At 41.5% G+C, this 25,699-nt stretch overlaps 1 protein-coding gene across 1 annotated transcript; it reads right to left on the bottom strand.

Moving 5' to 3' along the window:
* Nucleotides 1-3,409: 3,409 nt before the first annotated feature.
* On the bottom strand, nt 3,410-25,319 carry EMP2 (epithelial membrane protein 2). The gene is made up of 5 exons (XM_027655007.1): nt 25,144-25,319; nt 10,120-10,231; nt 8,114-8,207; nt 6,653-6,799; nt 3,410-6,071 (listed from the first exon to the last, which is right to left on the bottom strand). Exons 2-5 carry the CDS (start codon nt 10,195-10,197, stop codon nt 5,887-5,889), a joined length of 504 nt encoding a protein of 167 aa, XP_027510808.1. The 5' UTR covers nt 10,198-10,231; nt 25,144-25,319; the 3' UTR covers nt 3,410-5,886.
* Between the last annotated feature and the right edge of the window lie 380 nt (nt 25,320-25,699).

Genomic DNA, 25,699 nt, shown 5'->3' with positions numbered 1-25,699 from the left:
AAGGAAAGAAAACCCCAACAGAGCCATATAGAAGAAGAAAACCACAATGATAGTGAAGGTAAAAGAAAAATTTTGAAGTTTACTTTTCAGCATCTCCCTAAATTTAATGGCTGAGGTGTAACTCTGTAGAAATGTAGGTAACTGTAAGGAGAAGATAATTCTGTGGCAGCACAACACCTTGTCCATTGCTGTATTGGGGTTACCTGTCAAGGTTCTGGTCTTGGGGGATGCAGGGGTGGCTTCTGTGAGAACAGATCAGGATCTGTGGGATCACCTGGCAGAACCATTTCTAGCCCACCCAAAAAGGACCTTCCACTGGCCACAGCTGAGTTTAAATTGTGGATTTGCATCCTGCAGGACGGTTAGAGCTTGAGGGAAAAGTTAAGCTTGTTAAAGACCTTTTCGAGTGGGAAAGGAACAGTGCTTTAACAGTTGGGCTTTGAAGGAGAAGGCTTCCCTTTGGCCACGAGGAGGCTCCATTGTAACAAGATTGGAACAGTAAAACATTTTTCGACAGAAGCAAGCAAGGGATGCCAGGAGATACCATCGTCAGAAATAAACACACTAAAAACCCCAAACCTCAAAACCTGTTCCAGCCATCCTTCCCCCTTTATCTTCTTTTCCCACTGCTTTACCTTTTCCTTCCTTTCCTTCCACTACCAAATCTGTCATGCCTAAAAATGTTTAAAAACATTATTTGACAACAGGATTTAAACTTTTACCATAAGAGCTTTTAGGCTCTTCACTTCCAAAACAGTTTTAATTCTTCAATACTGATACTTTAAGTATTAAAAATTTACATGCTAAAAAGCAAATAAAAATACCTAAGTGATATTAAAAAAATCTCTCAAGAGAATGTGGCACTTTTTTTACTTCTTGCTGATAATAGGCTAAGAAGACTGAGTCTGTGAAGCAGTGCACACATTATGTTCCTACCATTTCCTTTGTAACAATATGGGCCTCCTTGGTTTAAATGAAGTTTTCTGAACTTCAGCATTTATGACAGCAACACAACTGTCTGATTTTAGAAATACAGTTTCACTTTGGGGGTTTTTTTGAAGAGAAATGGAACAAAAGCTTTCTTCAAGCAGCAGCAGTAAAACAGACCAAAATCTGCATCACACGATACAGTCTGGGCATCATCAGGATTGTTTCATACCTGTTGACATTTATTATAGCAGTGAATAATCCCATGAAGACATCTGCAGTTTTACTCATCTGTGCAATGTACACCTGTTTTAAAACTAAGCAACTAAGTACATTCACAAGTTTATGACTTTTTGGCTAAATTTATTGGGAGGGAGAAAAAAGAACACACGCACACACCTCCCTTTAGAAACTCGGGCAGTGCAGTAATGATCCAAAGTGAACAAATATCCCTCTAGATGTAACAGAAACCTCTCCAGCACTCCTTTTGATAGCACACAAGTTGTGGTTCTAAGTTGTTATTACTGGTGTGCAAGGAGTGTTTTCTACTTCAGGGAAAATCTTACTGGACAGATGGAAACATCAGCAACATGCTGAATATTAATACATGAACATTGGGTAATCTGGGCCACTGCTGTTAGGCTGGAAATACACAGCAGCAATTCAGTTTATGTATTTACATGAACCTAAGTTGGTATTTGTTATTGTTGTTGCACTAACAGCTGGTTTTGTCTTGGTGCCTAGGCTTTGAAGCAATTTCCACATCTTCCTCCGAGGATCCACATCTTGCCTTTCGTCCAGAGCTTGCTGAAAAATTTGAATCCTTAAACTAAAAGAGGCTTTTGTGTAAAATCCGAAGGGAATTGCACTGCCATGGGCCCTCAGAGGAACTGATCCAATGTGTGCTTCCCTACACAGTTACCACCTGGATCTGTTCCATTAAAACCTCAGGAATAATTCTGCATATCAGAATAGGCCAAATAAGGGCTTTGCCACTTTCATTGCCTTACTGTTCCCACAGGTTATCATCCCAGAAAGTCTCACTTCTTCATTCAATGAAAAGATCTATGTGGATGTGACAGACCATTTTGTGATACACACTCTATAACTACTTTAAAAACTCTTGAAGAGACCCAGAGTACCTTACTAAGTGGTCTGTTACTGTTCTGCTGTTCTGTACTATATTGTTACTTGCAGTGAATTTCAAGTTAAAAGTGTTATTTGTGACATTGAGACTGTAGAGGATTCATTTCCTCATGTTTCTTAATTGTTAGTGTCCGTTATGAATGTTATTCCATTTACTCTGTAAGTTTGATTCTATGGCCTTGGAAATGAAGTCTTGCTTTTAAAAGTAATTTACTTCCACGTTTCATTTTTTTTTGTCTTACTGCTTCAGAGGGGATTATTGCACATAGGAATGAAATGAAAAATAAAATTTTCGGCTTCATTATTTTATTTCAGCAGCATTGATGAACTATGATTTTAGGAATCTTAGCTCTCTTTAGTGTTTGGAAAAATAGTGGCTCATCTTATTCCTGATTTTAGAAATTATAGGAAGGATGTTTAGTTTTGTCTGCTTAGCCAAGTGGCACAAGTTTCCATGTTGCTCAAGGTAAGAACAGCTCTGCAGTCCTTCCATTATTTTGAACACATTAGGAACCACATAAATTATTGATGTAGCTGGGGTAAAAAAAAACAGTTAATGTCTAAGCAGCACAGATCCTGTCACCTACAGTGCTTTTGGTTTTTTAAAGGTATCTCATAGCAAACTAATGTACAACTTCATTTTCTCTTGTCCTGGATGGAATATATAAAGAAAAACATTTTTCTTTTTTTAAGTATCTTGACATAAATACTTTAGATTGTTTTTCCAAGTTTGTTTCCTGTACTTCAAGTGCTGGCTTGCTGGGTAAAAAATGTCAAGGTAGAGTCACAGATGCTACAGAATATTTTAAAAATTTGGACTTTTTTCTTTTGTTCACCATGATTAGAAGAGAGAAGTTTTATGGGGTTTGGGAAATTATTTCTGGGGAGCTGGGAGGAATGTTTTGAATGGATCTGTACAAACCTGTGTGTGCTGCTGGTTCCTCAGTGCAAACTTGAATTTTGGACCGGAGCAGATGCAGAAGTAACTGTTTACTCACATGGCCAAGGCACTCAGCCTCATCTTAAACACATGGCTGTTCCTAGAAATGATGAAAAATAACAAAACCCTTACAAGTAAACTACTTTTCAGGGCATCTGTGGATCCTGCATTACTCAGTAGCTATTGACATCACACATTTAAAGGTTCAATACACTGCTATTTTCTCTGCTTACCCTGAAAGGTCTTCAACAAAGGACAAAAATAGCTTGTGGTTCTAGTAGAGGCAGGAAGAATTTAATTTTACCTGTTCACACAAATACTCAACTATTTCTCATCCAGCATAGTATAAATATATCCCAAGCTTAAAGACAAGGTCAGATTGCTAAATGTTTGCTATTACAGTACAAGAATGTTTTATTTTCATGTACATTCCAGTATATATAGAGTATAGAAAAGGGTATATTTTAAAGGCATATCAGGTAGAAAGAATATCCTAAAATATGTTTGTCCTGCTAAAAATTCTAGTTCACTGGTTTGCTACTTGTGGTTTTGCTGTGCAGAACATTCCTGAATGTCTGTTCTATGTGGCATCTTGTATACGCTGCTGTTTGTACTCAAGTATTGGTGTTGTGCATCAAATGTTTGTTGTGTGTGTGCTTTTCACTTTTAATTAAAGGGACAGAGCTTTAATGTGGAATTAATCTGTGTGTTCATGTATATCTACATCTGTATTTTAAATACTTGCTCTGTAAATGACCTGAGCATGATCAAGGCAAGAAATTGAAACATCTCTGCCAGTCAGTGGTATAACAGCTAACTTAGAATTTTACAGGACTGTCCTCTAGGTACAAGTCAGTTGTAATCCATATTTGCTTAAGAATTTCTCTTTTTCATGTTTTAATAAATCTAGAAAAATGCCTAGCAAATGAGTCTATCTTCTTTCATCCTTAAACCTGCATCTATTTAGTGAAGACAAATTCTGCTTGCAAGCAAAAATTCAGGTTTTGAACCTGAAATGTATTCAGCAAACTGTAAAACCACTTTTTTTAAAAGTAGGGTAATAATTTTTGAAATTCAAAGCACTCCCACTAAGAGGAAAAAACATGACATAATACTGTAGCATAATGATAGACTGGGGAGAATGCATTTTCTTCAAACTGATTTGGGTTTTTTATTATTATTTTAGTGTGTTGTCCTTGCTCATCCTAAATTTTTAACAGTCTTGTTGGGATTTCTTTGTTCCCAAAAAAGACAAGTAGTACATGCCAAATCATAGTAGGGTGTTGAAGGAATGAAGATGGAACTATATGACCTATTACTGATGTTGGAGACCATTCCTATACAGTTATGCACCTGAGCTTTTTACTCTGGGATAAATCAAGGATAAATCTGAAGGAATCAGGTCAATAACTAGCTTACTACATCATAATCATTATCCATTAACTGATGTATAATGTAGTCAGCATTAACTCCAGTAGAGCTGCACTACTTTGTGAGACTGAATTTCTTCTAAATACCTCATTCAAAACCTATTCTGCTATTTTATTGCCTGGGTATTGGGCCAGCTCTAGTGAATACACTGAAATAAATAAGTGGTTAGAGCTTTTAAAAAGTCAAATCTGTACTTAAGCATCAAAGCTGTGACTAACCAGAAAAGGCCACTTCATTCATTCTCCACACTGATCTCCCAACTCCAGAATCACCATCACCCAAAGTCAGTATTACACTGCCGAGCAGCTAAGCCTGGTATTACAGCACAGATTTAGCTCACAAAATTACTGAAAAATAAAAACCACCAAGTCATTTTATCTTGAAAACCTAGTCTGGAATTCATAAGCATAGTAATTGCAGTCTGATTTGTTTAGTAGTAGTGTTTAGTTCCAGTAAAATCCACAAAAGAATTTAAAATTAATTTTTTAAAGGCCAATTTCCTAATGGGCAGACTCAGGGAATGCTTTTGTAAAGGCCATATTAACCATGAAATCACTACATGATAAGAGTCCAGTGTAATAACCATGCTGAGTTTGGCTGTAAAAACCTAAATTTGGCATTGCTTGATCACTAATTTGCTTGGAAAGCTGCAGATGAAGGCACTGTGATGCTTGTTTTCCTGTTCTACCCTGCAGAAAGGCTACACACAAGGCAAAAATAAAGGGATTTAGGACTGGAGTGGGGTATTCCTTAACTGCTCAGACTGTGCTGGTCCCAGCTGAACAGTGAATTTGCCAGTGAGTTCTCCCGCCAAAGGGTCTGTGCTTAAATTAAATGTGAAAGAGAAGAAGAGAAACATTTGCTGGAGTACAAAAAGGAGTTGTTTACTTTTGCAAAGCAAGTGGTTTTAATAAAAACTTGATGACACTTACTGCACATTACAAAGAGCAGAACACTGGTCCAGTGCCAGGACAGACACTCTCAGTGCAGCTTTGGGCTTTATAATTCTTTCCTTTTTCATTGTGATCTGGGCCTCATTTTTTTACACCCCCTTATATTTAACATATTCCAAAGGGATACATCTGGTCCAGGAATACAGTTAGCATACTGCTTATAAACTAATTTGCACGGGCTTTATTTGTAATCTTCAAGAGGCCAGGAAGAAACTGTTAATGTCTGGTAAAGGGAAAACCATTCATATGATGATGAAATATGTAAAAGAAACAACCTGGCTCTGTCCTGCTCCGACTCCTCACCTGTAGGTGCCCGGTGTCCCATTTCAACTGCCTTCTTTTTTTTTGTGATTTGTTTCATATCAAGAACACAGTACATTTTTAGAGAAACAACACCTTTACTACAAAACCACGTAAAGGATTATATACAAAATGGTTACTGGAATTTGGTTTTGTACTGCAGTGACAGAAATAACTAGCTGCTGACATTTATTTACGCTTCCTTAATACTAAGTACATCACACCACTGATCAGGGTAAAGGCAAAGGCAATCCAGGCTAAGACAAATGAATAGCCATATTGGCCTTTAGAAACTTCCATCCTATATTCATAGCTCTGGTGCAGTTCTTCGTGCCTGTCTGTGTAAATGGAAGCTGCAATCATAACACACAGACCTGGAGAAGGAAGAAAATAATAAAGTTTAGCATCTTGAAATATTATCTCTATATATATAACTATTCACTGTCTCTCTTCTGTCAGCTGCTTCCACCAATGTCCTTTCTTTGCAGACACTTGTTTTCCATCCTCAGACTAAGCTGGAAGCATTTCAGGACATATTCTCAGTTTCTTTGGCATGGATTAAATTTGAAATGCTGTTGTGTATCTGTGTCATTTGCAGTGAACAGAAAACAATTCTGAACATCTGGATAGTTCTAAAGACTGACAAAAAACAGAGTACCTGCCTGTAACAATTACAGAGTTATTTAACTTGTTCAAGAAGTTCAGAATCTCAAATTCTTTCCCTTCCAAGTTTAAATTACTTTATTCTGAGCAGTGATGACATCCATGTTTTAACTGCCTCAATATTAAAGAATGGAGCAGTTCACTGTTTAAACAAATATGAAGGATAAGCTGTGGCCTCAAGAGCCCTACAAATTCCTCATGCAGCTCATTCTTTTTGAAACCTTTTTCCCCTTCCCTTTCCTTACTTTCACGAAAACATCATTAAAGTTACAAGTGTTGAAAAATCACTCACATGACAGGAGTTGGATGATTGAGGTTAACACAAATCTTTCTCCTTGCTTGAGACGGAAGAGCTGAAGAATGAAAACCAGAAATGCCACACAACAGAAGATAGTAGATAGGATCATGGCAGCCTGAACGGCCTGAATCGATTGATACTCTGCAGAAACAAAAGCAGCCTTGATTAAAAATAGTTTCTCTCTTCGGCTCCTCCTGCAGTGAGGGGCAGAGCTATGTCCTGGAAGCAGGAGTCCAGCAGACACAGCAAACCCGTTGTGCATTGCCTTAGGGTGGTTCTTCCCTGCTCCCTTGGTATTGATGCAGTCAGTGGTTTGAGGACTCTTAAAAGCTTCTCATAAAACTGAATAAAAATACTGAAGAGGCTGTTCCTCCCACACCACATCCTTTGCTACCATCAGTGTACTAAAAGCACAGTGCAACTGCCAGCTGTCCCAAATGGCTCACAAAGGCAGACCCCAGCCTCCAACCAGACCTGGAGACAGCCCTATCCAGGAGATGTAACCAGACAGGATATCCACACTCGGCACAAAAGATTACTCCGATCTGGATTTTTATCCTGTCAGTGACTTCCCTGTAACCAGGAGCTAAAGTAACCAATACATTTTTAACTACGTGTAGCTGTAACTTCGCAGCCATGCTCCAGCCAGGCTGAGCTCCTGCAGCCCCTCTCCTCCAGCACAGCCACTGCAGTCTGAGCTCTGGGAGCAGCAAACATTCCTGAGATACCCATCTGAGATACCAGTCTGGGGACCTGCCTGCAGTGGATGCACAGCAATACATCAGATGCAAACCCTTAAATCCGTGTGTGATGTGGATCATCTCACTGCAGGTTAGAGGCCCTGAACCAACCTGATGCCTCAAAAGCAAAATTACTTCATGGGTACACAGCTCTTCAAATTATCTACCTCTTCAATATACACCCAGGTTGAATGTGCAGAAATAAAGCAAATGTAACATTTGGGAACACATTTATTTTTTGTAAAGCAGGATATTATGCTGGGTTGTATATTAATGCCTCCTTGTTAAAACTCCAGCTTGTGTTCTTTCTTCCACTTTCCCCCTCATTCTTATGCACAGCCAATATTTTTAAGTTCTTCTTTGCAAGTTCAATTGAGGCAAATTCTATCACTTCAGTCAGATTCAGATGACTTTACTGTTTTTACCCGATCTAATTTTTTAACTACTCTTTATAGCACTTCTTGTTAGTTGTTTGTGTTTACTCTCTTGCACTGGGCTTTTAAATGCATGTGACAGTTTCTTCTGCTTTCCTCTCACAGAAATTGCTGGAACAGCTGCTTTTCCAAAATCAAAAATCAGTATTAAAGTTCTTAGAAGACCTGTGCAGTTAGAGCATGCAGATTTTTGAACAATTACATTATGGCCTCTGCAGATTTCATAGCAATTTCACCAGACCTGCTAAAGAAACAGAACATAGGCACGGAGAGACACTCACCTCTGAACTGATCAGTAATAGCCAGACAGGTGCTAGTGTTCGTGGTACACATTCTCCAGACATCTGTAGAAAAGTTATCTCCTACCCACCAGGCCTGCAAAGTAAAAGTAAAGGGCTCTTACAGGGAAAAAATTCAAAAAATCTCACAGAATTCCTTAGTTGTCCATCAATTGTACAACAGCTGGAACGATTTTCTGTTCGTTTTTGATACCTAATCACTCAAACTAAATTTGAGATTTAATGGCCTTTTGGAATAAGGGGTGTATCATCCCCATGTCATTCTCATTTTAGATCTCTGTAAGGTAGGAGAGGGAATCTTAAACATCCCAAAGCACAAGGGATTTCCTCTGTTTGGGCAGAAATTTTGGGTCCTCAGTGACTGCTCTCTCTGTAAGACACCTAGGCAAGATCTGCTTTGTACATCCAGACCCTGTTTAGGATGCACACCTCTTTGAAGGCACAGCATTTGCTAATTTGCAGGAAACAGCAGGGTATACATCTATGAAACAGAATCCTTTATAAATGTTCTGGTTCCTGGCACTGATAAATCTCAGTGTAATGCAGCTGTGCTGTCAATGGACAAATGCAGTATGAACACTTTGGCATCTGACAAATTAAGATCCTCCTGTGGTATTTCTGTTTTGAGGTTTTAACATTCCAGGCAAAATGGCACTGCAGTGTCTGAACAGATTTTTATGGCAGCCTGCAAAACGACAAGCACTCCACACAAGTGGCATTTCCTCAGGAAACCCATTCCCGTTCCAATAGCTACCCAGGCCTTTGTTTTGACTAGAGTTGTACAAAATATGACTTTTAAATATGACTCCTGGTAGGATCTGCTGCTGAAAGAGACATTCCAGAAACCTCACAGCTTACTGTGCAGCTTTGCAAACAATACTGCAGTAAAAACTATAATATATTATGGTAGCAGGAATACGTGTAATAACAATGCTGTGTTTTAAGAAAAAGCATTACTTTCTCAGGATGCCATTCATTTGGATTTTGCAGTCCAAGTTCAATATATTATTTTTCAACTCTGAGCACTATATAATCCTTTCAGAGTTATTTTCATGACTATAAAAAGCCTCTTAAGATCATTAAATCTAGCAGAAGGTGGTTCCACAGTTTTTAAGTTTGCAATTCTTAAAAAGTACCTAATGACAAAGCAGGGGTTTATTTCTGTAATAATTTGGTTTGTATGTAGCAGACTTGAACTAAGAATAAGTTGCTTTGCTCACTGTCCTTGCTTTCTAAATATTCAAAGGAACAGGGTAAGACAACCTGCTCTAGTGCTCAATTAATGACCTACCTCCATGGAACAAATCAACCAGCTGACTGAAAGATAACATCTGAGTTTGTACAACTTTGCAAGAAATAGTTGTGGGTAACACATCATTTCATTTGGAGCATAGTCTTGGAAAAGACCATGGGATTCAAACCAGCTTCACTCAACAGTGAAGTATTTTCAGCAGCAAATTTTTTAATCTCAAAAGCCTGTACACACCAGACCTCTTGGAGGAAGAAAGAGCACAGACTACTGATCAGGACAGTGGGCTCTTTTGGAAAGAGGAAAAGTCAATTAAAAGCTAGATGTAAATATTGGAAGGGAAATTCTTCCTGGTCACAAAAATAAAATGGAAATTTGAAAAGAATACAATAGAAATTATTCTAAATCTGTGTGCTGAAACTGCTTCAACTGTATAGACACAGGAGGGGTCTTTCATGATTTACCGGGCATCTTGGACAACCACTTCTGAGGCAAAGCACACCGTGACTGAAATTATCCCCACACATTAATCATGAGCTGTTTGACTTCATATACTTGACGTAAAAGGACAGTAGATTTCCCCCCGTTTTCCTCATATCCAGCTGAACCAAGTCCCATAGCTCCACCTTACGTGCTTTCAGTAAGCAAGTTGAAGACAACTAGAGAAGAAAAACTCTATTTTTATGAAGCGAAGAAACGCCTGCAGGTTTGAGAGAAAAAGAGAAGAAATGGCACTTACATTGTCAATAGTTGAGATGAACAGCAGTGCTGCTGAGGTTATGTGAAACACAATAATGAAAGCCAGGAGAATCAACATCCTTGCTCTGGGGAGGCTTTAGTCTGAGATCAATCTGTCAAACAGAAGGGCAAATAGGAACAATCTTTAAAAGCTGTCAGTGAATTAACCTGCAGTTACACTGCTTCGCTGTGGCTCTGAGCAGTCCAGGTCAGCATCAGTGGATCTCAGAGTGAGGTGCTGTTAAAGAGTCAGGAACATCGGATGCAGTTTGAGTTCCACAGCACAAGTTCTACCTCCAGAGATACTTAACTGGCATCACAGGTGTTAAAAGGAATCACAACTTGAAATGAAGCCAAGAGGTGCATTTTGCAACCTTCCAGTGAGATGGCTGCAGTGAATAAACACACAGAGAAGTTTCTGTCTGTGTGCTTCTCCAGCAAGGATGGAAAAGTCTTTCATGTTAGCTTTTAGAGCAGTGCTTTTAAAATTACAGCCTCACGTGCACATGATGCTGGAACTTCCACAGGCTACAGCAAAGTCTTCTTTCAACCATCCTTTCAAAGATTTCAAAAAGATGCTTGTAGAACAAAATTAAGTGCATCAAGAACTACCTCCTAGATTTAGTAACAACTGTGTTGTAGCTTAGGTCTCATGTCCTTTGTTAATACAGTTGAAAGTTTTATCCACTAAATAATGTAATGCCTAAGGACTATCATTTCCTTCAATAGATTGCCTTGACTGGTAGGGCTGAATAAACCCACTAGTCCTGTAATAACCCAGTTAGTTATTTTATGTTCAGTCACTCTCTGTAGGTTACCAATTATCTTTATACCTTATTTAACCCAATTCCTACAATTTCACATTTCACATAAAAAAATGTACAAGCAAGCCAGAAACTGTACTTAACTGGAATTCCTAGAAAATCTGCAAGCACAAAACAAATAGGGTAGAGAAAAATACTGTTACTAACAGACAGAAAAGTGCAATTGCTTGCTATATCTATTTCTTTCTGTGTAGAAACACTTGCCAATTAATATATGTTATATACTATAAGGAATGTGCAGTCTTGCAGATCTTCTCTTTGCATTTAAGGTGCACAGTTCTGTACATTATCTGCATGTTATCATTCATCAATACATTAATGCATGTTTCTCCCCTTCCTTTGCTTTGGACACATCTCATGTCAAATGATCCACTCATAACACAGCAAATATTCAGAAGAAAGGGAATTTATGATTTTTTTTTTTCAGGACTTCCATGATTTTGTTAATGTCTAAGCCCCTTTCTTCTGCTATTTACTACAATCATGAACCCCATGGATAATTTAACCAAATAAAAGGACTATTTTGACAGCATTTTTTAAAGCAATTCCCACTGGGTCAAAATATAACTACTCTGCAAAACTTCAACAAGAACATAATCAACAGTGTAAGAACACATTGAAGTGAGACAAAAATTCCAGACTAATCCTTTACATCTCCACTGCAGTACAGTGTTACAAGATCAAAGGCAAACAGTATGAAAGTGTTTCTGAGAAAAATGATGGGATAACCTTATACCCATATCTAATTGCAATGACTGAATGGGAGAGCCAAGTCAAATCCTAAAATAGGAAAAGCAGCTACTCAAGTCTGTATTCCTTCTCATTTCCTCTCTGTTAAACTTTGCCTTCTCGGCCACAATAAAGAACAGAAAGTGACAATTTCCTCCAACAAGCCCATTCTGCTGCATGACTCAAGGTCCTCTGAATCCAGTTCTGCTTCTAGAAATGTCATTCATGGCTCTCCATCGAGCCTTGCTTGAATGAAAGGAAGGAAGAAGGAAAAGAAGATATTTTGTGGGTTTGTATAATGCCACACCAAAATATTTTCATTGTGAAATGTACCAGTGTTTGCACAGCACCCCTCTTCTCTTGTGGTTGGTTTTTTTCTGAGTTTCATTTCTTGCACTGATGGTATCTAAGCAGACAATAATGCAACAGTCATTTGCCATATAAGGAGAGAGAATCAAATTATACTCAGTATTATTTTAAGAATAACAATACAATTTCATCTTATTACATGAAGTATCACAAAGTAAGAGAGACCGGAAAACATAACCTAATTAAAACTCATCTTGCAAAATCAAGACTTGTCGGCACAGAAAAATCCACTTAATCTTCAGTCAAGTCAATGTTTTTGCTTTACTGTTTTCAGCCATAAACAGAAGTGTTTCAAACAGGATGGATAAACATGTATGGCTGATGAGGAGAAGAAAACATTTTATGTTTTACCCAAATAAAGCCAAGATTGAATGAAACAGACTTTTGTTTTGTGTGCACACAGATACATGGATACAGGGATTAAGTACACTGGGGGAAAGGAAGGAAAAGCTGTTTCCAAGTAATTAATACCAGGAAAAGACAGCAAGAACCAGTTATCCAGGAGAGATCCAGAGAAACTGTGTGATCTGTGGGCAGGAAGCAAAGAGCAGCTGTCCTCTCCTACGATGCAGCCAAGCAATGACACAGAAGCTACTACAGTATCTGCATCCCTCTCAAGGCAGAAATTCTGGATTTGATCTCTCAGAAGGAACTATTAGTCCTCCTTCACTCCAGACAATGCTGAAATTTAAAAGCTCACTTTGGAGACTCAAGATCCTTCCACTCCCTCAGCAAGAACCTCTTTCTCCTCCAAGGACAAAGCCTGGTACCTCTCCCAGGTAGCAGCAGGCAGCTCCTTTCCTCTCCCTGTGAGCAAGGGAGGGGAACAGTTATGTCTTCACATGGAGAATTTCTGAGAACACCCTTTGCATTAAGATTCAGAATTCTAATAATGTATTACTAACCAAACACCTTGGTTACATCCCATTCTGCAGACTAGCTGGACTCCTCTTTGTTTCTTATTCACTATTACCTGTTTCTCAAGGGCTTTCTTCAGGTTCACAATTGTTCCCAGTTCTTTTCTCAGCAGCTGAAGCCCCTTTGGAAGCTGCCACCTGCCAGGGGCTTTTGCCTCACTCTTTTAAAATGGAGGGTACCTGCAAGAGCAAACTGCTGTTTAACCTGCCTGAACCAATTCTGCTCAACAGAACCATCAGCAGTTCAGGGTTAGATTAAAATCCTATCTTCTCTTACATTTTATTTAATTGAATTAATTTATGCAAAATATTGCTTAAAAGGGGTTGTCTATAAGAAGAGCAAATACATTTTTAAATCACCTGAATTTGGGAATCTTGTACTTTGCACTATTAAGTGAATGGGAATCTGCAAACAGCTGTATTAAGAAGATGCATAGAAATGATCAGACTCTTTCAAGTAAAACTCTGGTATCTGTGTGATGTGATAGGGGGCTCTGTAGTAATTTTTTCCATTGCTATTTAGCAGCTTTGGAAGCACTGCCCTATTATCAGTGCTAATACATCCTGCTTTAAAGGCTTCTTGCTCTTGCAGGAGCCTTCTCTTAAATGAATCAATGCTCAACTCTTCTGTTTTAGTCTCTTGATTACGGGCAAAATGAAGAAAAGCTCCCTGGGCAGAGTGATTTTTCATTTTCTCTCATTTGCAGTGGTACACACTATGCTCTCAAGTCAAGGAGTTCATGATTTTAAGTACACTGCCTTCAGGCACAGATATCGTTCATCATTTCCCGAAGTGGTCTGAATTCTTTTAATAGTTTTCACACACACACACACATAAGAGAAAGGCTTTTTGGACACACTAAACTATCTTTTAACAGAGATGATGGAGCCACTCTTCCCAGAAGTACATGATGAAAAGACTAGAGGCAACAGCCACAAGTTGCAACAAGGAATACTCCAATTGTGAAAAAAAAGTATTAATTATATTCAATGAGCATGATTAAGTACTGGAACAGAGCCCAAGAGGCTGTGGGATCTCCATTCTTGGACATTTTCCTAACTTGACTGAAGCAAGGCCCAGAATGTCCTGAACTAACCTCCTGCTTGGAGTTGGAGTCTGCACCAGAGACCTTCAGAGGCCCCTTCCAGCTCTGCTCTCCTGTCAAGCTGCAGCTATTTCAGCAACATCCCTCTATGAACCTCCAGCAAAGCTCTGACAAAAGAGAACATTACATTTGACTTAGCTCATCACCTGTGACATTAAAAACAGATTTGAGTGCCAGAGTAAGAGTGACATTGGATGTCAACCTGAATTCTTTCAATTGCAAGGCTCAGCACTTAACACCACAAAGGATGGGGTAAGGCAGAAATGCACAGGTCCTGCTGAGCAGCAAGTGCAGACTGCCACTGAACCCAGAGAGAGTGAGTTATGAGAATCCCACTGAACAATCCAGATTTGCTGTGGTAATAAGGTTTCCCACAAATGCTGTTAAGTTGCAGGATACTTACACAAAACACATGGAAAACAGAAGGCCAGTTGTATTAACAGCAGAGGGTTTTTTCAATGGGTGCAGAAGAACTGTTTCTGGGTAATACTCCAATGCTACCTTGTTTTGCACAGGGAGGATAAACACAGCAGTCACACAGATTGTTAGAAGCAGTAGTTTGCCACCTTCCATGTGAGAGCCTGATGAGCTTTACAAGAAGTGGCTAAGAAGGGCCTTTGCTCGAATCTTCTGGACAGGCAGAGACAAGTACCTTCATACGAGATAGAACAGTACAACAATCACAGAAAGTGCACAGTAAAATAAGGTATCCAGGCCAGGGTTTCCAACATTTCTGTACTGTACTAAGCAAACATGTTACAAAACTGGATTGCCTCCCTATGTCAAATTACACATGCACACACTCCCCTGCAAAAAAAGCCTCAGTTTATCTTTAAGATTAAGTTTATCTTTAATGTCCATCAGTACAAAGAAACATGACTATTTGATTTTTTTCTGCTGTTTAGTACAGCATGTAAGCAAAAATGAAAACAGTCTTTGACAGTTCTTAGCAGAAGTTTTATCACTCCTTTCCAGCCCAGATGTCATCTCCACAACACATGCTTTCATTCCTTCCCATGCAGTTCAGCTCTGCTGCCAGGCTGTTTCTCATGGTTGTGCATACTTGATTTTTGCAACCAGAGAAACACGTCCATAGTACAGTATGTTTATCCTGTGCTCATTTGCATTGGAAAGGCTAAAGCTTACCCTCCAACACTGGCTGCTGCCCTCACTTCCTCAGATCAAGTCAGGCTTTTCTATCATCTTCATCTGAGTCCACGTATGAGAAAATCTCAGCACAGACAATCCTGGTTTATGCTCAGAAACACTGAAATCACTGCAGAACAGCTCCTGCTCTGTGCAGACTGAGGCTGGGGGTGTGCAGACTGCTCCTCACCCACGTTTAGTGTGCTGGAAAGACACACCCAAGAGAAGGGGCAGACGATCCTGCTAAACAAGTTACCAGACCTGCAGCTCTCTGTGCTGAGATGTTTCATTGCAACTCGAACAGCAGGTCTTTGGGCCATCAACAAGCACCCAGCTCAGCTGAACTTTCTTGAGGTCACTGGTGTTAACACTGAATCAAAGCAAACCTTCATTATCAATTCTTCTGCCCCTCAGTGCTATAATTAAGACTGAATATGTGAATTTAGAAGAAAATGTTTGTATATTTGTAGCATGAGAAGTCTGTCATCTTGTGATGCATCACAAGATGTTTGGATTTACATGATGATCATTTTGTTTTGCTCTGAGTTCTTGTGCCACATCTCCTCGTGTCTCATGACAGAAAACTCAGAAGTTGGCTCACGTTTTGCCTGTACCATTATCTCTAAACTTGCATAAAAGTCCCTGGTTTATAAGGAACAGAGTGATACTGTTAACATTCATCTTTTTTTTTTTTCTTTTACCAACTATGAAGCGTTCTGTTTTTCTTATGTGATTCTCAGAACTGGAACCAAAAGTGAAATAAGTTCAGAAGGCAGGGTTTCTCCCAAACCAGCAAAAGCTTTGAGGATTTCAACAATCCTCTAACCTCTAAATATGAAACAACATAAAGGACAAGAAAATCAGGAAATGTAATACCAAGGGAATAATTACACCAGTTGAAACAACTTACTCCAGTTTCTTTATTCTTTTTGCCTGTGTTAATTTAACAGTTGGGAGTACCAACATCACAAGATATAATTTGGAGTATATTCCTTAAAACAAGGCAGGTAATACTCAAACTCATGCTTTCTTTCTACATGTTCTCCAAGCTGACTATTGCTCTCACCCTACTCACAGTCTGTCGTATCTGTACATTCATCCATTCCCATTGGATCACCTGCCTGGCATTTTTTGTTGCTGTAGAGTTAACCTGTCCATGTGCCCGAGCTGCAAGGCTGCCCTGGCACAGGTGCCCAGCACAGCTGCCCATCCTCAATGCCCTCACCCCCCCAGGGGTTGCTGTGCTTTTGCCCTGCTGCCACACATCTGGATCCTGTCCATGGCAGCTACAGAAGAACCCTTCAATCATGCAAGAAGTCTGGAAAGGATAAGCACATATTGTACTTTTCTTTCTCTTTTCCTGTGTCATCAATGCCTATTAGAAAACACAGTTAAAGCAATCAAGTTTTATTTTACATGATGACTTTGGAGCCTTACTTTAGAGAACCAGCCTTTAAACATTTCATAGGACAGAAGTGCTAATCTTAAAGCTAACACTGCAGGTAGGTTTATAAACAGCATGCAAAGGCTTTGCTGCCAAGAATCCCTGAAAAATAGATTGATAGTTCTCTGGTGCATGAAGTGAGCTGCTACTATTAGAGCTCACAGGTGCACAAACTACATAGAAAATGAGGGTTTGCTTTTATTAAAGTCTTATTTATAAATGTAACTCAGTAATTAACAAAATAGGTCTACCAACAGATGTGGAAGTCTCTGTATTTGTGCTCACATATTCTGTGTTCAGGGAACTGAACAGATTGTAGAACTGGACCCTCTCCAACCTATTCTTCATGTTCAAGTGTACATTCACATCCTGACCTGTTTTCCTGCTCAGGGGTTAGTTACACAGCTAACAGTCAGTACAGAAACAGTATGTCCTCCTTCAACCAGTGATCTCTTTGGCCAGCCAGGACACCTCCAAGAGCTGCTGGTGGGCTCTGACTAAACCTCTCCAACACTGAATGGAGACCCAGGAGGGAAGTGCAAAGGCAGAGTGACAGTCTGTGCCGCAGATGGGCTCCCACTCAATTTCTTCCTAGTATGAAGCCAAGTGTTGCTCTTCATGAAACAAAATTTCACCCCCCTACTTGATGCTGGACTTGGAATCAAGAGGGGTAAGTGTCCTGTCAGCCCCTAGATGGCACAGACACCATCAGCTCTTTTTGTTTATGATCAATCACTTCATTGAGAATACACTCAAGCCCACAGCTCTTTGTGCTACCTGTTTTATGAGGAAGGAAGAGAGCTTGTCACTTCCAGCTGCTTTTCAAAGTCCTTCCTCACAAAGTAAGGAAATCAGAAGGAAATGAATCAATGTTCCCTGCACTCAACCACAGTAAGGCAAAAAAAGAGAAATCAATACAGCAAAACTTAATCCACACCACTTTCTAGAGCTCTATTTGAATTACAACATTTATGCTTTTTTTAACTCAATGGCAGAAAATGAAAGTAGAGTCATCCTGCCAGATCTGGATTTGTTGGTGCCCTTGCAGTAGACTGTGTTAAGACCCAGCAACCTCCACCACAATTACAGTCAATTTGTTGTATTTTGATAGTGAAATACAAGGGCTTGGAGACAAACTGGCAAGACATGACACAACCTAGTTTTTATCCATTTTCTTTCAGAAAATCTTACTTTGCAACCAAAGCCCTGAGGTCTTCTTTGTGTGTGCACCACGACTAATATAAATGTGCACCTACAGCCTAGTCAAATCTTTTTTTATTACAGCAGTTGGATGTCTGTCCATCCTCCTGGTACTGGTGGGACTCCCTGTGCAATAGCAAACTTACAGTGAACAAGCTCATGTTCTTAGCCTACCTCTCACCCAGGTGTGAGGGGATGCTGAAACACCCATCCAGCTCTTTCTGAATTGCCTTCATAAACACTAGATCTAGGCTCCTCCTCAGAAATCCTACCTAGTTACCAAAAGGGAAACAGATGGTGCTTACAGTCAGGTCTGGCAGACCTTCCCTGGACCTCCTCCCTTCTCACCCCATTCTCCTCATTAGATCTGTGCTGTCAAGACAGAACTCCAAAGTCTGGGAAATTATAACCCTGCTGTTCCATACATTTCCAAAAAACCCAACAAACAGATTGCAGCAAAAATGCAAAGTGCTAGCTTTGAGCACAGAGACCCAAAGAAGCTGACGTTTCTAATTTCTCAGGAATGCCTTTAATAAAGTTTTGACCCAGGGATGCCAGCATTGCTGCCACTTCTGGAACTCTGTCAGTCGTTTATTTGCAAACAAGTCTGGACTGGGTTTAGACTTGCCCTACCACTCCTTGCACTACGGCCCTGCTTTGTGCACTGCAGAGGAAAATCACTCTGCCATGAAGCCTTTGTGGGTAAACTGAGCAGAAGAAAACCAGCAGGACCTCTGGGAAAACAGGAACACAATGCCCTGTTGGGGGGTGGGGAAGTGTCACTTAGAGGGAAAATGTGCCTTCTGACGTCTCACCTGAAAGTCCTAAAAAAAATACAAAGTAGCCTGAAGCTTAAAAAATTCAAGATACATGTATTCAAACACTCCATCTAAACCTGGAAGAGAAATGGAACAGCCACTGAGATCAGTTGCCTACACTGGCAGATCCTTGACTACAGGTGTAGTTGAGTTATAGTCTTTAAGCCTTCATCTTTTCAAAGCTGCTCTTTAGAGGGTTATGTGTGTTCAGCAGAAAGACAATGTTTTTCCTCCTCTAGCAGCACAAACCAGCATCTTCCTCAAAAGTAAATCTTCCATGTATTATTCTTTTTCTCTAAAGCACTTTTTCTTGTAACTGTACTTTTATGCTAGATAATCTCAGATTTAAACTGTTTTATGTCTACATCTAAATCCCAACACAGCCCACAGTGGTGTAAGGCAGGCTGCCATATTACTAAATAACACCTGAAAGGGTTACAATTAATGTCTTAATTCCCATCATAATCATTCCCTGTGCTCTTCCACCTTCAGTTTATGCTGAGCATCACATGCCTTTGGGAAATGCTAACAAAAAATGGTCTTTAATCAAAGATACCCCATGGATCAAGAGATCAGTTCTCAAAGGGCACATATTGTTTAAGAAAACCCTGCAGTAATTTGAAAGAAGGAACTGCTTTTGTACTGCAGTTTCTGGTTTCTTACAAAACATAAATGTATTCTCTGAGCTTTCACAAAGGGAGCTGCAAAACATGTTACAAAATGTTTGTAACTTGAAGCATGTATGGGTAGAGCTTAACTGTATTGTCAGAAAATGAAGAAAAGCACACATTATTTCAGGTGTTCAATGCCTCCCCTCTGTTCAGCCAGTTTGCTTGTTGTGCACCAGATACCACTTCAGTATAAACGAAGTTGTGGTATACATTAAAACCTTCTTAACAATCAAACAAACAATCAAAAGTACTAAAAGCTTGTTTTCCTAAGCTTAAGAAGGCAAGAACTTCTCGTTCTGACTTGTTCATTTTCAAGGATGAAGACAGACTGGGGATATACTTGCTTGCAGGTCAAGGCAAACACATAGAAGGAAAAAGAACTGTTTAACTTACAGATGAAAATAAATGGCTATAAATCAGGTGTGAGCATATTTAGGATGTAAATTATAACTCTTAGAGCTGTCACGTTCTGGAACAACCTTACAATCACCACAGCACAGGAAAAAGAGACCAGCCTCCATAAAAAAAGGATTTATGTGATCTGGTATTGCAGAAGTGGTGCCCTGAGAGGACTCTCCAGTTCTGCACTCCTGTGAAGCCCATCCCACCAGTTTCTCTGAGGTCTCTCTCTGTTTTCAACAGGCTTTTGCATGATGCCCATGCCCTTGGCACTCTGCTGAATTCTCTCCTCTCCTGCAAAGACTCGAGGCACTGCTGAGAGCAGTGCTGCCTGCTGGGCAGTGCAGTAACACGGGGTGATCATGACAACACACAATTGGCATTAAGGGAGGATTCATTTCTCAGGTGGGTGGCAAAGCTTCAAAGAGACAGCGAGGCCTCTCCCCCTTGTCTGAGGGTGACCTAAGGGCTACTGTTGCCTCCCAACACTCAAGGGCAGTGGTCAGGAACCACAGAGCTCTTTGCAGCCTGCTGGCACAGCCCTGCCTCTGGCTCAGGGAATCAGCCCTTCCATGGAGCTGGACAAAGACCTGGGGCTGCACTGATAAGCTATTCGAGCTATGAGGAGCCTCCTGGGAACCTGCTTCTGAAGCAGATAGCTGAAGTGAGGTGTGGCCTGGCCTCACCCCTGCTCAATCACTGCGTGGCCACATTTCAGTGTCGTGGTTGTCCCTGTTCAATACCTTGGCAGGGCAGGGAGTGACAGACCAAGAATAACACCAGACCTTCTACAGGTTGACAGATTAAATGTATCCTCAGTCTTAGTCAACGAAAAGAAAGAAAAATAAAAGCACACCTGCAGCACTGACTACACGTTAACACAGTTCTGAGAGCAAATTTCAGACCCCGGAGTCTACTCACTACAGACTGCTGCTTATCCAGAGATTATTCCAGATACAACAGAACAGCTCGAGTGATTTATGCTGTTCCACCTAATTAACCAACAAACAAAGGCAGAAAAGGTCTGTCTTTCCAGATTGAAAGCAATGCATTTAATTCTGTAGAAATGAAAGCTGATATTGTTTTAACTTTGGCAGATGCTCTGTGGAAATTGCTCGCAATTAAATGTGTTGCATTCGCTGTTGTAAAATTTTCAAACTGCTTGTTTTGATTTGGCTTTGACTAGCTCTGTATTGAGAAATTTTGGTTTTAGTTATTTCAGAGTTTACACGTCATCTATCAAGAGTGTGAAAGTACATTTCTACTGATGGTACAACAGTTGGCTATAAAATAGAGCAAACTCTTCCACAACTACTACTACTTTGTTTCACAGCAACACTGTAGCATATGATTGAATACCCAGCCCACCTCCAGAATGCCATTTTTACATTTTAATTTGCAATGGGTGCAATTAAAGTAAAACTTTAAGGTTCCTATGTGAACTTTACAACTCCAAGTAGAAGGATTTCTAACCCTTGTTTGAGCACACTCGCTGCACAGCTCTTCTACACTCTGGTGCTCTATGGGAACAGCCCAGTCCCCTCCGCCTGCCCCAGCTCAGCTCTGCTCTGCCCTGTGGCTCCACCTGGGTCCCTGCAGAGCCACATTTCATACCAGTCACAGCACCAGGTAAAGGCACATCAAGCCCTCTGGCACGTGACAGACGGGCAGGCTCAGCCAGCTCCCCACAGCTCCACATCAGACTCCTCTCACAGACTTGGGGTTGTTTCTGCATTTGAACTAAGCAGCTGGTTTGTTGTTTCTGTGGATTGAGCAGTGCCAGCCCTAGAGAGCAGGTGAGTCCACAGAGACCACCATCAACACGTGCACCTCAGCAGAGACATCCAGAGACTTTGGAAGGCCACTTTCTGTATGGAAGAAGACCTGAATTTTGATGTATTTCAGGACACGTAACACCTGCATCAAACACCCGAGGGAGTGTTCATACTGCCCACCTTGGCTGTTTGAGGCCTGTGCAGTTCCAAACACAGAGTAGCGTTTAAGAATCAGTGCAGTAAACCATAAATATATATCCTATAGCCATCTCTAAGGGGTATTTGAGTCAGGCCACTTTCTGCCCCACCTACAGACTCCTGTGAAGATCTCTTCACAGCCAGAGGGTTGTATTTTAAGGTCACACCCAAATTATGAGGCTTCACCTGGCATGCACATACCATCATTAAACCTGCCCATGAAACTTCATCGGCAAAATAAAAAGGTGTAATTACATTTTCCCCATTCAGTGAAGAAATAATAATTCCTTTGATGGATGAATTCAGGACATCAGGCTTTCTCTTGAATCCCACCCAGCAAGATTTATTTTCTAAGAATTAAGATACTTATCTTCCTAATGAAGTCATGAGCATCACCTGACATTTTGATATATTTTACAATATTATCTTCTCTTTAAAATAGCATAGCTTTCAACAAAAACAGCCAAGACTGAAACTCCACTGCAAAGATCACTGGTTTGCTTTGAGGATCCAAAAACTAAACAGACCTTAACAAACAGCTCCATGAATGGAATTCCTTAGTGTTGTGCTTATGTTTCCCCTGCATTCCCTCTGAGACCAACGTGATTTCAATAAAAGCTGTGCATTCCTTTCTACTTTCAAATTTGGCTGTGCTGAAGTATTGCATGGATTTTGCATAAAATGTTTGCTTCACTTCAGAGTAAATCTCTTTCTTATTGGTTCCTGTGTATCACAGTGCCTCATTCTGCTGGGTCTTCTTCCAACAGGAACATGGAGGAGGACCTGGAAAGTACATCTGCCAGCTAGCAATATAAAAGATCTTGTCCCCAGAGACCTATTTATCTCTTTAATTAAACACATTCTTGTACTGATTTATGTGGTGGTGTCATGTCTTACATGATGCTCAAGACACAAATAGAACATGAAGTGCCAGTGGAAAATCAAAATATACTCAAGCCACTGAGGTGAAAAGGAAGAGTCTCCTTGTGCTGTCATCCATCTAATTTTTAAATGGACAGGGAAACAGCATCATGAAAGGAGACAAAATACAACTAGTATACTTAGCAAAAGTGGAGGAAAGTCTTGCTTCTCTAAATATCCACATGAGATTAATGAGCACAACATTCTTCTTCCAATCACTGCAGGAATGTCAAACCCAAGATGGGAAACAACCTTGAGACAAACAAGACAACAAAATAAGAGAAAGACACAAGGCAACTGTGGAGCAAGAGATGCTACTAAAAGCAAGAGGAGTTGAGTGCATTAACTGAAAGTGGGTATAAGATGGAGATCTTAATTTCTTCTAAGCACTGTTGGCCAGCAACAATAACTACAGCATCTAAGAACTGAGACAGAACTCTTGTCTAAGAGAATGATGTTGCAGCAGCCTTCAGTCTTGACCTGCTCAGTCTGTTGAACAACTTCCTTTATTAGCAATGTTTTAAATCTGTGTAAGCAAACAGAATTCTCTGTTTTCCCTCACTGGCAAATCCACAGCATAATCAACACTGTTTGTGTGCTTACGACAGAAGTCTTTCCAGACCACAAATAAAGAATACAACACCAGTAGTGTCTTGTCTACCGATTGTACGTTGTTTTTATTTTGAATTACATTAACAGACTATTTTCCTTCCCCAGTGAACATACTTACAAGAAAGTGATCACCTCCTAAGAGTTTTCATGGTATTGCTCCATTTCATCTCAGTTAATGTTGATGGCTATTGGCAGCGTAATTCCTGGATTCCTGGCTGGGCAGACAGCTGACCTGGTAACATCCATGTCAGCCACACAGCTGGCATGACACAATCTGTGCACATCTTTATTCAGCATGGAGGATGAGTCTTCCCTCAGGTATCCCAACAGTATTTCCTAACTCAACTCTGCAAGCTCACAAAGGGATTCAGAGAACAACAAGAGTTCTTTCTTTCAATGTCTTTGAAACAAAGGTCAAATCCTTACATCTTATCCTGAATAAACTCATATCAGCTTCTGGTGACCATGTTTTCCATATATCTTTGTTTCAACTCCCACTTTGATGTCACCAGCTATGGTAAGTACCTGCACCCCACCTGCATTCCCTACAACAGCTTTTGTCACACACTCACAAAAAAATAGCAGGACTCTCCAGCAAACTGCAATTCATGTTTCTTCCCTCAGTGAAACTCATGCCCAGCAGTCCCCTACCATTTGCGTCTGCAGACATCTGGCATCTCAGCCCTGGCAGTCCAGCCACATCACTCCTTCCTGAGCTACCTTACCCTGCCTGGACAGCAAAGCCTTCAAAATCAACATCCTAGAGCAGGTCTGAATGAAGGAGTCATAACAGACTACTTTTATTTGACAGAAAAAACATCTGCTCAGGCAGGCAAGAAGGCTTATTTTACATAGTTAACACACCAGCATTGTATGTACAGAGTCTGAAAGTAAGTGAAGAGAAAGTTCTACTTTTTCTCTTTCTGATGGAGATTAGCCAACCATAGCTGTTTATTTTCAAAATTCCTAAAGAAAACTCCAGGAAAATCCAGTGTATATTTTAGAGCTACTCAGTGGGTTTCTTCACAGCCCTGTATCAAGTCAGAAAATACTTCTAAGATGTTCAACTACAATAATTACCTATCATTTACATACTATTCCCAGGTGCTGGGAAAAAAACGGATCTTCCTGCACCATGTGAACAAAGGACTTCTGCCAAGAAATTAACAGAGAGACTGAGCTGCAGGTTCCTTGGTGGCAGCATTCTGTGAGCAGGAGCAAGCCCTGTTTGCTAAGGAAAGGCCAGCAGTGCTCTATTCTTCCTAGAAATGTCCAAACAAGGAGCTGACCTCTCAAATTCAATACTCAATATTGCAGGCAACCCATGTCACCGAGAGCTGCCTGTCTGGTATCTGACACACAACCTCCCCAGTGTAAGTGGGACATTAAATACAGACAGAAACCACCAGCGAGTGAAACTGCAGTTTGACTCAAGCGGAAAAAGGTTTAACGCTGGCAAAAACTTCATAAAAATCTGCGCTGAATTACATCTAAGTGTATTTTCCTTCCACCGGGGGGAGAGGGGGAGCAGCTGCCAAGAGCGGCCACACGTTCCTGCAGCACACGCGAACTCCGGCGAGAGTTCACTACAGGAGAGAACAGAAAGCAAAGCAACCATCCCGCGGAGAGCGCGAACTTTCCGCCGGCTTGGCCCGGCCCGGAGTGCCTGGCAAGGAGCCCCTCGGCCCGGCCCGGGGCGAGGCAGCGGGGCCGGAGCTCCGCGACGGCGGGGCCGCTCTCCCCGCCCGGCCCAGCGACGGCGGGGCACCGAAATAAAATGCGTTTCGCAGTAAACAAACCCGTGATTTTTATTTTTTTTTTCCCCCTTTTTCCGCGGTTTCTCCCTCCCCGCTCCCCACGGCGCGCCCCGCTCCCCCCGCACCCCGCGGTACTCACGGGCGCGGGCCGGGGGCAGCTCTCCGCGGGCTGCGACCGTCTGGCGGCGGTGCCTCCGCCCGCCCTCCCTGCGGGAATGATGTCAGCGGCGGCTGGGTGTGGAACCAGAGCGGCTTTCAAAAGTGCCCCCCGGCCGCAGGCGGCGGGAGAAGGGGTGTGAGCGTGTCAGCGTGTGTGTGGCTGAGAGAGTGCGCGGGGACGGAGGCAGGGAGGGAGGGACGGAGCGCGCACGGGAGGATCTTTTCCCCGCCCGTTCCCACTCGGCGGCGGGCGGGGATCCAGGCGCGCTGCTGCCCGGCCCTCCCCGGGGGCGCTCGGCCCGCCGTACCCCGCAGCCGGTCCCAGTCCCGGTCCCAGTCCCAGTCCCGGTCCCGGTCCCAGCAGCGCTGCCCCCGCCGTCCCCCGGGTCGCGGCGCCTGGACGGGGTGCACGGGATGCCACCAGCCGGGCTCCTGTCCCTCTCCTCGGACCTCGGCTGCTCTGAGCCTCCCGCAGGAGTGACTCGGCACTCCCGAGCACCGAGCGTGGAGCGCGGCAGGGGCTCGTCCCGGGGGGA

The sequence above is a fragment of the Corapipo altera genome, unplaced genomic scaffold, assembly GCF_003945725.1.
Source record: "Corapipo altera isolate COAL_440 unplaced genomic scaffold, ASM394572v1 98, whole genome shotgun sequence".
NCBI lineage: Eukaryota > Metazoa > Chordata > Aves > Passeriformes > Pipridae > Corapipo > Corapipo altera.
Note: the sequence above shows the minus strand (reverse complement) of the source record. Positions and strands in the feature narration are given on the sequence as shown.